At 35.8% G+C, this 13,200-nt stretch overlaps 1 protein-coding gene across 1 annotated transcript in view; it reads left to right on the top strand.

Annotated features, from left to right (window-relative positions):
• Window positions 1-12,673, top strand: part of EIF3E (eukaryotic translation initiation factor 3, subunit E) — a gene marked incomplete at its 5' end in the record, with an annotated part of 15,927 nt that extends 3,254 nt beyond the window's left edge. The window contains 7 exons of the mRNA XM_010285813.1: window positions 981-1,105; window positions 1,451-1,577; window positions 3,681-3,782; window positions 5,385-5,494; window positions 11,034-11,136; window positions 11,367-11,501; window positions 12,498-12,673. Coding sequence (XP_010284115.1) covers window positions 981-1,105; window positions 1,451-1,577; window positions 3,681-3,782; window positions 5,385-5,494; window positions 11,034-11,136; window positions 11,367-11,501; window positions 12,498-12,536 — 741 coding nt within the window. The remainder of the gene's footprint in view (window positions 1-980; window positions 1,106-1,450; window positions 1,578-3,680; window positions 3,783-5,384; window positions 5,495-11,033; window positions 11,137-11,366; window positions 11,502-12,497) is intronic.
• Window positions 12,674-13,200: the final 527 nt, after the last annotated feature.

The raw sequence follows: 13,200 nt of genomic DNA, 5'->3' as shown, positions 1-13,200 counted from the left end.
AAAGAGTGGGGCTGCAGTACTAATTCAGAGCAACTGAAGTAATTAAGGACATCTCTGTTTTCTCTCTGCTCATCAGTCTTCAATGGCAATATCTGAAGTGTGAGAGTGAAATTCTGAACCAGGATCTTGATGAGGTGTTGAGTGTTTTGGTTTAGTTATTTTTCCCCCAGAAGCATTCTTTATTTATGTGCCAGATAACTAATGTTAACAGATTTTATTCTCTAATTTTCTCAGCTTTATGAGCGTATATGGTTACAATAAACTATTAGATTTGACTTACTCATTAGACTCCAAAATTTTTTAGGATAGAATTATAGTAGTTAGTTCTCATGCTCTTTGGAGTGATTATTACTTGCTATGTCAGTTCATTCTCAACACATTGGTTTTCAATCTATTTGAAGTGCTGCTGAAATTTGAAGCTAATACAGATACTTGGGACTGAATCCTTATTTGTGCAGTATCAGTTCGTTTAAATGAAGATAGTTACATTCTTATTTCTTGGCTGAAAGTGACTGTGGTGTTTCATCATTGTCTGTGAGTTTATGTCAAAAAAGCTCTTGGGAGACTTTAGAGAGGAAGAAAAACTGAAAAGCTAGAGAAGCCAAGTAGTTTCTCAGATCACATCTGAAGAGGGAATACAAGAAACTAAATTCAGGGTTAAAAAGGGAAGTAACAACTTGTGTTAGTGTGGTAGTCCTTGGAGAACTAAAATCTAGGCTCTTGCCATAACAAAATACAAATTTTAGCAAACCATTTGGAATATTGGAAAAAAATTACCTTGGTTATAGTTTTTGGCAGATTTATTTTTAACAGATGACAGATTAAAAAGCTGGAGGTCAAACTCAGCCTGAGAGTGATAACAGCTGAAAGGGGCCAGTGAAAAATCACAAGTTTTTGAACAATTACAGGTTTCCACGCATTAGTATTCATGCAGACTTTGTGTTTTATTTGACTTAAACCAATGTTACGTTTTCTTTTAGTCTGTCAGCTCTCCGCTGCAGTCTCTTCAGCAAAGAACATGGCTCATCCACTGGTCTCTGTTCGTGTTTTTTAATCATCCTAAAGGGAGAGACAATATCATTGACCTTTTTCTCTATCAACCACAGTAAGTTGTGTTGTGTTGGTGTCTTCAAATAGAAATGAAGGTGGATGATGAATATGCAAGAATGTCGAACATTTTTCAGCTCAAAGCCTGAAGCTGTTTCAGAAATTCAAATCATATTAACACTTTGAGTATTTTTTCCAAGCCTTTTTTGAGTTTTTTGGGTATAATTTGCTGTTCTTCATGGTTATACTTCCCCTTCAAGGAGATGGGGTGGTGAAGTAGGAAGAACTGGCTGGTTTTTTCCCTGGTATTGTATTGCATGAAGGGTGCATAAGCCATCTATCATGAATACTGTTTTGATATAAAATTGCATTATCTGAGCTTTATCTGGATTTTTCTTTCTAGGTATCTCAATGCAATTCAGACAATGTGCCCACATATCCTCAGATATCTGACCACTGCGGTCATTACAAATAAGGATGTTCGAAAACGTAGGCAAGTGCTGAAAGATCTAGTAAAGGTTATTCAGCAGGTAAAGACTGAAATATCTGATATTTTCTGTCCTTTTTACTGAGACTTTATACTAACTTCCTTCTAATAATATGCATGGTTTAGTAGTTTCCTACTTAAATATTTTGGTCCTCATTTACTTTCGGTGAATTCATTTTTCACTGTGAAGTAAAATGCAGGTCAGTCAGGGGGAAGACAGAATAATTTTTTTCCTCCTTTCATGTCAACAAGCATTGAGTAAAATGGAACATGCACTCAGTTTTGCTTTTCTTTTGGTGTGATTAAATGCAGAAATTCACTGAGGTATGTGAAATGGCTTTGGATCTGATTCTTCTTTTTCAGCCTTCTTTTTTCATTATTATTATTATTAAATAATAATAAGGAATTATTATATGAATAAGAGTTCTTGTTTGCATTTCAAAACCACTGGACTATGTGCATTTTATTGAAAATGCTTCTGTTGTCACAGTTATATGAGGATGTAGACATGGACAAGAGCAACAGGAGAGTTGTGCTTGATAGCAATCCAAGGGGATTATGGCAAAGATCTCTATGTGAAGTCAGCATGCAACTTGTGTACAAGCCATCATGTTTCAAACACTTCTAATAACAATGAGATATTGTGAATAATAAACTATGATATATATGTGATAGTGTTATTACAGGCTAGCAATCAACTATATCCACTTCAAGCATTGATGTAATTACCTATGCAAAGTACAATCAGTGCAAAGATGGAATTTTAAATGTATCTTAATCTGCTTTTAAGCATTACTGTACACAAAAGTAGCATAAGAAGCTATAAACTAGTTGAAGTGTTAAGACTCATGTTTTATCTTAAGCCAAACCCTGACTTTTAGCATTGAACTTCTACTGTAATATGAACTTCTAATATTTGAAGTAAAGTAACATTTTAAACTTGTTTTGCTTTCATTTTACCTTGCAGAACTGATAGGAATAAAAAAGAACCACTAAGGTGTTCCTTTTGAAAACGACTGTTGGCTTTGGTTTTGAAATATCTGATAAGAGTTTTATTTCTTGGTATTTTTCAACTCTGTATGGTTCATTATATTAAATGATGAAGTGGTAGAGATTTTATATATTTGAAAGCAGTTCAGACAGGATAACTAGTGACTGTCTACACAGGAAAAACAAAGCATTGAATGAAGTGAGTTGTCAAATGTCATATGATAGGCTGATTGCTCTACTAGCAATTAGAGATTGCTAATACTTGCAATACTTTTGCAAGTGTTGAACTGATAGGTAAGCAGTTTGTTCATCTCTATTAAATTTAAAAAGTGATTGATCCAGGACTCTTTTTACATACTGAATGCTAATAACATGGTTAAAAAGTACAGTTTTGATGGAAGAAACCTTTACCTATAAAACTGAATTTTAAACCAAAATAATGAGACTGTAAATACAGTTCTTTTGGGAAGGAAAGATAACTTTGATCCAGGGGGAAAAAAAAAAAATTTCTTAGTAATTCCTTTAATCTGCTGATCTTATTGTATGCTAAAACAGCTATTGACAGATACTGAGTTAGGCTGTCTTAATGTGCATGAGAGACTATCAGAGGATGTTTAATTATGTCTTAGTTTACACAGATGTATATAGATCCTGCCTTGTAGTTGAGAAAGTTGAGTAATTCCTGTAATGCTGTAATGAATTCAAGTATTTTTATATGTAGACAGTAGCGTTATTTGTGTTAGCTATGTTGTCCGTGCAAATTGAATGGTCATTCAATTTCAAGTATGAAGGATTTGATGTTGGGCTCATCTTTGAAATCAGAATTTAGGAAGAATATCTGTTCTTCTATATTTTAAGAAATTTGAAGGTTTGATACAGAACCAGCTCTAGTATCTGACTTTTTTAAACCCAAGGATTGCAGCACTAAATGCTGAAGGTGAAACTACACTTCTGGTTGCTTAACCAGACTATGGTGGGGTGGGGGGAGCATGCATTTAAGCAGCTTTTATAAGAGGAATTGGGAAGTGTAACTTAATATTTTATTTAAGATGATGTATGGACTTGTTTCCAGTATAAATTTTGTTTGAGGAATACAAGGAATACTTGAGTGTCCTTGTGGCCTTGATTTCTCATGTTATTCCTAATTTCTTGACAGGAGTCCTACACGTACAGGGACCCTATCACAGAGTTTGTGGAATGCTTGTACGTTAATTTTGATTTCGATGGTGCACAGAAGAAGCTGAGAGAGTGCGAAACAGTAAGATTTATAATGTTTATAAGCCTTTTCTTCCTTCAAGGAAAGATCTCTCAAAGTTGCACTGGCCAGCTAATTTGTTTTGAAGTGGTGTTTTATTCCATTGACAACGTTTTCTGATGAGCTGTAATTCATGGATGGTGGTGGGGGTTGACAATTCATTTTGTAATGCTTAAACAAGACTTACCAGTAAGAATATAGCTTTCAAATTATAAAAAGAATCGAAATGCATCTAAACTGTGGCCAGCAGGTTGAGGGAGGTGATTCTGCCCCACTATTCCACTCTGGTGGGACACCCAGCTGAGTACTGCATCCAGCTCTAGAGCCCTCAGCACAGGAAAAACATGGACCGTTGGAGAGCGTCCAGAGGTGGCCACAAAAATGATCAGAGGGATGGAACAGCTCTGCTATAAAGACGGGCTGAGAGTTCAGCCTGAAGTAGCCTGGGTTGTTCAGCCTGAAGAAGGGAAGGCTCCAGGGAGACCTTACTGCAGCCTTCCCGTACTTAAAGGGGGCTTCTAAGAAAGATGGGGACAGACTTTTGAGCAGGGCCTGTAGTGATAGGACAAGGGGTAATGGTTTTAAACTACAAGAGGGTAGATATCAGGAAGGAACTTTTCACACTGAGGATGGTGAACCACTGGCACAGGTTGCCCAGAGAGGTGGTAGATGCCCCAACCCCATAAACACTGAAAGTCAGGTTGGACAAGGCTCTGAGCAATCTGATGTAGCTGAAGATATCCCGTCTCATTGCAGGGGAGTTGGACTAATGACCTTTAAAGGTCCCTTCTGACCCAAACTATGCTATGATTCTGTATTTAAGCAGTTCTAGAACAAGAAATGAATTGCTGTCATGCGTTTGGTTGACTTTCAGCTTTTCCGTTAGTGTTTGAGAAGTGCTTGAAGAAAAGCTTGGATTTGCTTTTTGTTCTGAAAGATACTGCATCCTGGAATTGTAGTGGTGAAAAGTAATGTGAAATAACAAAAGGAGAGTTAAATACGTATTCTTCAAAAATTCTTAGTTAATCTACTATGAACAGTTAAAAATATGTAACACTTGGGTTGAATAGTGTACAAGTTAGTATTTCTAACAGCTGAACATTAGTACCAATTCTTACAGCCTCTGGTTGGCTTTACTTTCATTAGTATTAGTCACCTAATTGGGTAAATCGGAAGGCTTATCTTCACTGCATAGGACTGGTGGTCCTGTAATCTGAACTTTATAGGCACACTTGCACTCTAAGTAAGCTGGTCTGCATGGCAAGGAGAATGCTGATCAAATTGCAGAGTGAACAAGAATCCTGTAATATGAGGAAAGAGTTAAATTTTACGTGTTGGAGGGATCTTCAGTGGAATTATGACAGCAGTAGACCATATTGTCTTCTCTAGTGAGACCTCAGTGATCATGTTGGCATGCACTTTTGATTTAGTAAGCTGTGGAATAATGAATGTCTGCTAAATCTGTTGGGTTTTTGTCCACATCCTGAAATATACCGGGAAATCTTTAAATGACCTGTTCACTGATCTTGCTTATTGACCATGTCTACCAGTAAATTACTACTTACACATTTGTTCTCAGTGTTCCCTTTCTCCTTACACTTGCAGGTGCTTGTGAATGATTTCTTCTTAGTGGCATGCCTTGAGGATTTCATTGAGAATGCCCGTCTCTTTATATTTGAAACTTTTTGTCGCATCCATCAATGTATCAGCATTGGGTAAGATAACCTCTTAATAGAGCAGTTCAGAAAAATCAGTCATGGATGACATTTTGACAGTTTAACTTTAGTAATCAGAAATATTCAGTCATTAGATTAAAATTATTAAAATTTAATAGGATCGTTGTCTTTCTATTTTATAGTTCTAATGTGATATACTTAAATTATAGCAGTCATATTTCAGAAATGAATTTTTGTGGTTAAGTTTAAAACAACCTCTCTACCACCCCCACCCCTCCAAACAAACAGTGCTTTCAAGCTCAAGCCTTCTTGTTGTGTCAAGTTAGATATCTACTGGATTTAATGGGAACTTTGATACCCAGTGTCAGCTAAGTCCAGGTGTCTTAATCTGGAGCTCTATTCCACACACATTGATGTAGAGTGGTAATATTAAGTAAATGCAAATGGAAGTTGCTTAAACTTATTTATATTTGGTAGATACAGATACCCGTGTCTGTTTTACAGGTATGTTCCTTGAAAATAATTAGAACTGTATTACTTTTTTCATTAATTCAAAAGAAAACAATAGATCTTATGCCTTGTGGCACAAAGTGAGTGATCCGGCTGTAAGAAAATGATGTTCTTATTAGCAAGGGTGTCTCGTTTACTCAAATTAATTTTGTAAAAGCAGACTTTTCAAATGGATCAGCTCCGATGCCTCTATTGTAGAAACTAAGCAGGAAGATGTTGTTATGCATGCTTGAGATCCCTTTCCACTTGCCCTTTGCCCCCATTCCCTGTATTTCCACATCCCTTAAATTAAAAAGGGGAAAAAAAAGTGAACAACTCTGAATGCTATAAAAACCTCAATGGTAGGGAGCAATGCAGAGATCCTTGACAGCAGAAACCAGAGCTGTTAAATCGGTCAAGTTCAGTGGAGTCTTTTTACCAGCTTGCATCCAGTGCAAATGTGTGCATCTGGTCCTCTGAGGAAGTGATTTAATGCCGCTTGATTTCAAAAGAAAAGGACTTGAGAAAATTGTCTTTGAGTTTTGCAAGCTTATTGAAAGGATTACTTTTTTTCATAGATAGGTGTAGTCGGAGAAAGGACAAAGATTCCTATTACTTTTAATCTCTTGTCTCTGCTGTGTGACACGTTTATCTTCAATGCAGTTGGAAAATGATTTTTTTTATCCTCTATGTCAGCTTACAGTAGTCAATGAGTTCAATGTAAAAAGCAGACAGTGAATTTGAGCATTTTAATCAGCTGTGGTGTATTGTTTTAAGCATAGTCATAATAGTAGACTGAACTGGATGCTGTGAACTCCCGTACTTACATTCATTTTTATAAGGAGGTTAATACTTTATCTAAAATCAGTTTGAGTACTGCACATTTAGGGATAAAGGGGTTTTGAATAAGTGTTTGAAGAAAAAATGTAAATAAAGTTCTCTTAGGGATTAGTTTCTGGGGAATATAAAAGCCCATAGTGTCTTGCTATTTCCTGTAGATGAAGCACAAGTCAAGCACAAGTTCTTAGTGAAACTGGATGTTTAAGCTTTTTAAACTAACAACTAGATGTCTTTCCAAGAAGTCTCTTTGTCTGATCTGGCTCCCATCAATGAGCAGAAAGTCCGGAGGATATATCTTAAGTATACTTCAATTCTCTCTGTCAAAAGATACTGATAAACTGTGGGTAACATACCAGTGACCCATTACAGCAAAAATAGCAAGTTGTATTTAACAAATTAAGGTCTATGGTAGGTGGTTGTAATTTATTTAGCGTTTATTACTTATTTTACAGTTCATATGGCACAAAAAATATGTGGTATTTAAACTCCAAGTATGATAGAAAATATTGTAGTTGTCTCTCCTTGGTATGTGTAAGCGATTCATAAATATAGGTAGCAGTGTCGTCATTTCATGAACATTATGTTATGTTCTGAGGCAAGTGATAAACTTCTGAGTTGAGGCATATACTTCAGATTGACATGGATATTCCTGCCATGGATCAATTCAGGTAATTGCATGTGGAATCCATCATCAGTAATGAGATTCTTTTCAGTAAGTCAGTTGTGTTTTAAGTGATGGACATAAGCCTTAAACTTCTAGGCAATCTGTAACAATCATTAGTTTTGGACTTAAGAGGGAGTGCATAAGTATTTCTTGGTGTGTTTCAGACTTGTTTTTGGAGAAATTAGCCTGTCGACATGCTTTTAATTAAACATTTAATTGAGGCATAGTTCTTGCATTTCTTTGTCCACAAGTGATTTCCACTGCTATTCCTGGAGTTGAAAACTAGTTGGTTGTACCGCAGTGCTTGAGAAGTACTGTTTAGCTATCCAGAACAAATTTGAAAACAATTAGTGGGAAATCCGCTATTCCTTATGTTAAATGGAAAAATAGATGGCTCATTTAATATTTTCTTAACTACTTGCATCTGTTGGGCATCTGACGTTTTTCCAAATGATGTCGTTTCTTTATCAGTTTTAAAATTTATACATCCCAAACTATCCTGTAATTAGTTTACTCTTTGAAATATCATGTTTAATAGGGAGTAATAGATGAAATTAATTCAGAATGTGTTTTGGATAGTTTGTATTTAATTGAAGAGATGTCTATGTTTCATTCTTCTTTCCTCTGTTTTTCTTCTGTGCACAGTACAAGATAAGCTTGTTTATGTATGATGATGTGTGGAATTCAGTAAACTTGCCTTTTAAGCAAAGGAAAACTTAAATAATATTTGTTCCAGCATGATGTAAATAAGTGAATCCCCTTATAAAGCAGAGAGATAGAAGTAATCTAAAGAACTATTTTTGAAACTACTGTTGGGAAACTACCCTTTGAAATCATCTGTAACTTTAAATGGTAGACAGTATTCTTTAAATATTAATAAAATTATTTCATTATAATTCATTAATTGGATTATAATGGGAGTCTTATAAACAACAGTAATCTAGAACGCAACTTTTATTGCTTTAATTCTTTGGTGTTGATTGTGCTAATATGTATTTGTGAATCTGAATGTGTCACTATCGAACTGGTAAACAATTAGGGGGACGAAGCTGTAGTTTGCATCTCTTGAGAGTATTAGATACCTGTTTTAATAGTGTGATAGGAGAATAGTGGTGTTTGTACATAATTGTAATCAGGATAAATCTTCAGTGCATTTGCTCTGCAAGGATGGAGAAAGCCTCTTTAGTCATATGTGTTGCTTTACTAGGCAAGTACCTCCTCCGTGTTATACAGCTGGGCACTTCAGGTGGTGCTGGCTGCTTCAGTGTAGCCTGCAAGGAGACCCTAAAATGGAATCCAGTTGCCACAAGTGTTGAAATAAGGTCATTTTTTGCATCAAAGATGTAATAAAGTTTTAATTTTTTTAATAGATAGCTTTATTTCACTAAAAGATAGCTGTTACTTGATAACTTTGGTTATTTTATATTAAAATTTTAAATCTGTGTAAATCTCAAAGCTAGAAGTTGAGATAAAATAGGGGTTTTTTATATGCCTTTTTACCCCATCATTTTCATTCTATGATTTGTAAGTTTTCAAAAATGCATGTGCAGGAAAAAACACTTGTACAGAGGTGTGTTATTTCTGTTACTGTAGCTGCATATATACTCTATGTTTGTGTATCTAACTTTTTTTAATTAAAAAAAAATCCCACCTCTGAAGAAGATGAGCTAGTAGCATTTAGACATAATAGGAAAAGGTAGAATTATCTGTTAGGTGATATAAAGCATTTACTGGTTTCTGGCTTGGAATGACTGTCTAGTGCCTTCTCCCCCTCCAAGTACAAAGGGACTTCAGGTTAAGAAAAAAGCAAAACCTAGGTGCTGTAGGTTGGAAGCCTTTCAGGTTGACTCTGAAAGTCATCTGGTTTAATCTTGTGCACCCAATTACAACTCTGAGCAGGACTCCCTGCAGTGTTCCATTATGCTGCTTAAGGCTTTGCCTAGTTGATTCTTGACTATCTCCAAAGATGGGGGTTCCACACTTCAATCCCAAAGGTACATTGCTTAATCCCCAGTGTAGTGGCAGTAGCCATTCTTGTGGTCATCTGGAGGAGTTATTTTATCTGAATCCTATTGATGTTTCTAAAAGAGAAATATGAGAATTCCTGTAACACACACACATCCCAGCCCACGTTCTTTCAGCTCAAAATTTCTTTAGTTTCAGGTCAGGTGCTTAACATCAGTGATTCAAAGGTAGTAGAGCAATTTGTGGCTTCTCCCTATTGAAATATCAGTCTTGCTCTGCCTCGATGATTGATAATGCCACAAAAATTTACATCCCTGATAGCTTCTATTCTCTTATCTGCTTTAACTTTCTACAATTCTAATTCAACCACAGATTAAAAATTCTAGTGGAACAGTAGCAACTGCAGTTGGATTTTAATTCCCCTTGCTTTGGCAAACTCCAGATATTTTGCTACAAATTTGTCATGTCATTTCACTTGAAGTGAGTTCAGTGCAAGTTGGTATTTTAAGTTACTTTTTTTTTTCTACTCACCTCACTTCATGTTCGTCTGTGGCAAAAAATGGAATTTACTTTTATAGTTGGGAGAAGGGTAAGAGATGAAGAACATATAGCAGAGAAAACTGTATATAGGTAGTCTAGACAGGTAGATGGGCTAGTAATTGGTAGATCAGAAAGTATTTACTTGACACTAATAATTGTAAAGACAAAAATCACTTTTTCAGGGTAGAGAAAAATAAGTTTAAGCAAGTTCCTGTGAAAAGATGAGAAATTGATCTCTTCTGCAACTTGACGTAGCCAGCTGGTTTTTTGGTCATGTCTGTACCGCTTACCTGATGTTTGTTACCTCAGTCTGAAATCTGATGGAAGAATGAGCGTTACAAAAGTCCTGTATGAGCCAACTGCCAGCAGGAAGCTAAAGGAGTTGGCTGGAAAGCCACAGGAAACACCATCAGAAGGGATTATTCCTGGACAAGAGTGCTTGTTTCATTAAAATTTTTCCTTTCCTTGTCCTCCCCCACCATCCCTCCTTGAAATTGCAGAGTAGTTTGAGCATAGTGTATCTGTCACATCTGCTATACCAAACTTTGTCTCATGGCTCTTGCTGAAAATTCAGGGTGAATTTTATTGCTAAACCCTTTCCTGGACTAATTAGTCTAAACTTTCTTGACTGCTGGCTGGATTTAAATAAGAATAAAAGCAATTCAATTCAATTGTTCCATTTTATGTTGTGGCGAGATTGTGAAATTGTCGATTAAATGAAGAATGTGCATGTAGGCAAGGTTTAATAGGAATATATAAATTGTACAGGTTCAAGATTTAAGTGCAAAATGATATAGCTCAGAATGAGTAAGTATATATTTCAGGATGTGAATTCCTTGTAGTGTCCCACTGTAAAGCGGTGGGGGTGGGAGATGTGCAAGAGTGTATGTATGTGAGCTTTAAAGTCACTTCAGTTAAATGAAAGTATGCTTTCCCAGATATTTAGTATTTCTTAAACACAGGTCTTGGGCTGTGCCAAATTTTGTGTTGGTTTAACGTGTGTTCCATAGTCCTTCGTCCTATGTTTACCAACATCAGAGGGATTCTATTTCACCTTTTGATAAGTTTTTTGTCTTTAAGTATGTTGGCAGATAAACTAAATATGACTCCTGAAGAAGCAGAAAGATGGATTGTCAATCTAATTCGAAATGCACGATTAGATGCCAAATTGGATTCAAAGCTGGTAAGACTGTACAGACAGATAGAAGTGAATTTGTTACTTTATTCAGGAGCAGTGAGTTCTAATTTCTGCTGTTTGGTTTTCTTTGCCTATAAAGTGTAGTGGACTTTATTTATTCTCTCTTGATCATGTGTGTAAGATGATTTATGAAAGCTCTGAAAACAGAGCATTAAATTAAAGGCTTACGCATTCTGAGTGATTATTAAATTTGCTTTACCTTTGCTGTGTTTTAGGGCCATGTAGTCATGGGCAACAATGCAGTCTCACCTTATCAACAGGTGATTGAAAAGACCAAAAGCCTGTCTTTTCGTAGTCAGATGTTGGCTATGAACATTGAGAAGAAATTGAATCAGAGTGGTAGATCTGAGGTTGGTATTCTGCTGTCTTTTTTGTGAGATACTTGAGTATAATTCATAACCTGTTCCTTAATTCATCGGAGGTACCTACCTCTAGTTCTAACACTAGGAATTAAATTGGAAAAAGTTTATTTTCTTATGGTGAGTGTTACACAGCAATTCTTGTTTTCTTCTCACTTCTCCTCATCAAAGGGCTGATTTTGAAAGATGACATTTATGAAAGTAGTTATATTACTTTTTTCAAGTGGGTTGTACTTCGAAAAGTATCTGTGTGTGTATATATATATATAGTAGTGAGAGAAGACTGAATAAAGCTTAGGACTGGAACATGAAGGAGGAGTTGTGCAAAACCCTAACTGTTAAACCCATTTCATGTAGTACTAAAGAATATAACTAGGTCAACCAGAGGTTTAAGTAGAACCAGTGAAAATAAGGAAGTTGGCAAGATCATCTGGTTTCGCTTCTGTCCACCGTGCTATATGGGAAGCTTTGTGAGGGAAGAGAACACTGTGAGGTGGATGACTCTGAGGTCCACTAAGGACCCAGCCATACCTACTTTAAAAATTTTAATATTTAAGTTCTTTTAATGTGTGGTTCGGTGGTTTTTTTTATGAGGCTTCCTCACTGCTTGGCTGAAATATTGATGAAAATTGTACAAGCAGTGGTGGATTAGTTTATTCCATTAAAGGGAAATAATGTGAAACTTAGTGTTATTATTTTCTTTAAAAAAATCCAGCTGCCAAATTATTTTTATTTTGGAATCTTCTAGAACTTTTCCATTTTGAAAGTACTAGCCTGGGGGACTCAAGCTGTACAGCTTAATTACAGCATGTATTTCTACTATATCAACACTTGCTTTAAACTTACTGAGTATCCTTCACTAATTAACAATATTTCCACTTCATAGCCATATATCAGTATTTTTTTAATAATTTCCCATAAATTTCAGTAACCAACAGATAATATAATAACTTCTTTTCTACTGATCCTTATTTATTTATTTTTTAGGCACCTAACTGGGCTACTCAAGACTCTGGCTTCTACTGAAATACTTCTGCAAGAGTGGGGGGGGAAAATCAGTTTTTATTTGACTAAAAAGCACACAAATATGTAACTTTTTTGAGAAAAGGTAATGAAGTATTCCATCTAACACTACTGAATAAAATTGGCTAACTTTAACAGTCTGTGAATCTCTCTAACTTCATTAGTTAGGTATACTTACTTCTGTTGTATTTTTAGCATAATGGCATTCTGAAGCATTTCGGATCACAGTTTGTAGAATTTAACGTGTCAATTCTTTTACATGTGTTCGTACCAAAGGATGCTATATTGTTCCTAGAGCTGTCTGAGTCTGGAAGCGGGGAATTACAGTTATATGTTATCTATTTCAAATGTTGCGTTCTAAAAAATTAAAAGCCAATGGTGTGAGCAAATGGATCCCCACTGAACATTTGGTCAAACAAGATCTCTTTCTGGACTTCCATGGTTTTGTAGATTGTCACAAAAGCTTGGCAGAGCAAAGGCATGTGTAACCTATACCTTTTATGAAACCTAACATGACTTACGTGCAGAATAATTTGGGTAGACCTGTGTGCTCATGCAGAAAGATTTTTTTTCTGTTCTGAATCTCATTTTTAATCTTGCCCAGTCTTGGAAACTTTCTGGAGTAGAGCTTTTTGTTTCAGGGGAAAAGGTCTTTCAAAAAATCTGG

Source organism: Phaethon lepturus, unplaced genomic scaffold (assembly GCF_000687285.1).
Source record: "Phaethon lepturus isolate BGI_N335 unplaced genomic scaffold, ASM68728v1 scaffold9724, whole genome shotgun sequence".
In the NCBI taxonomy this organism is placed as follows: Eukaryota; Metazoa; Chordata; class Aves; order Phaethontiformes; family Phaethontidae; genus Phaethon; species Phaethon lepturus.
This window is presented reverse-complemented; position numbering and strand designations above follow the sequence as displayed.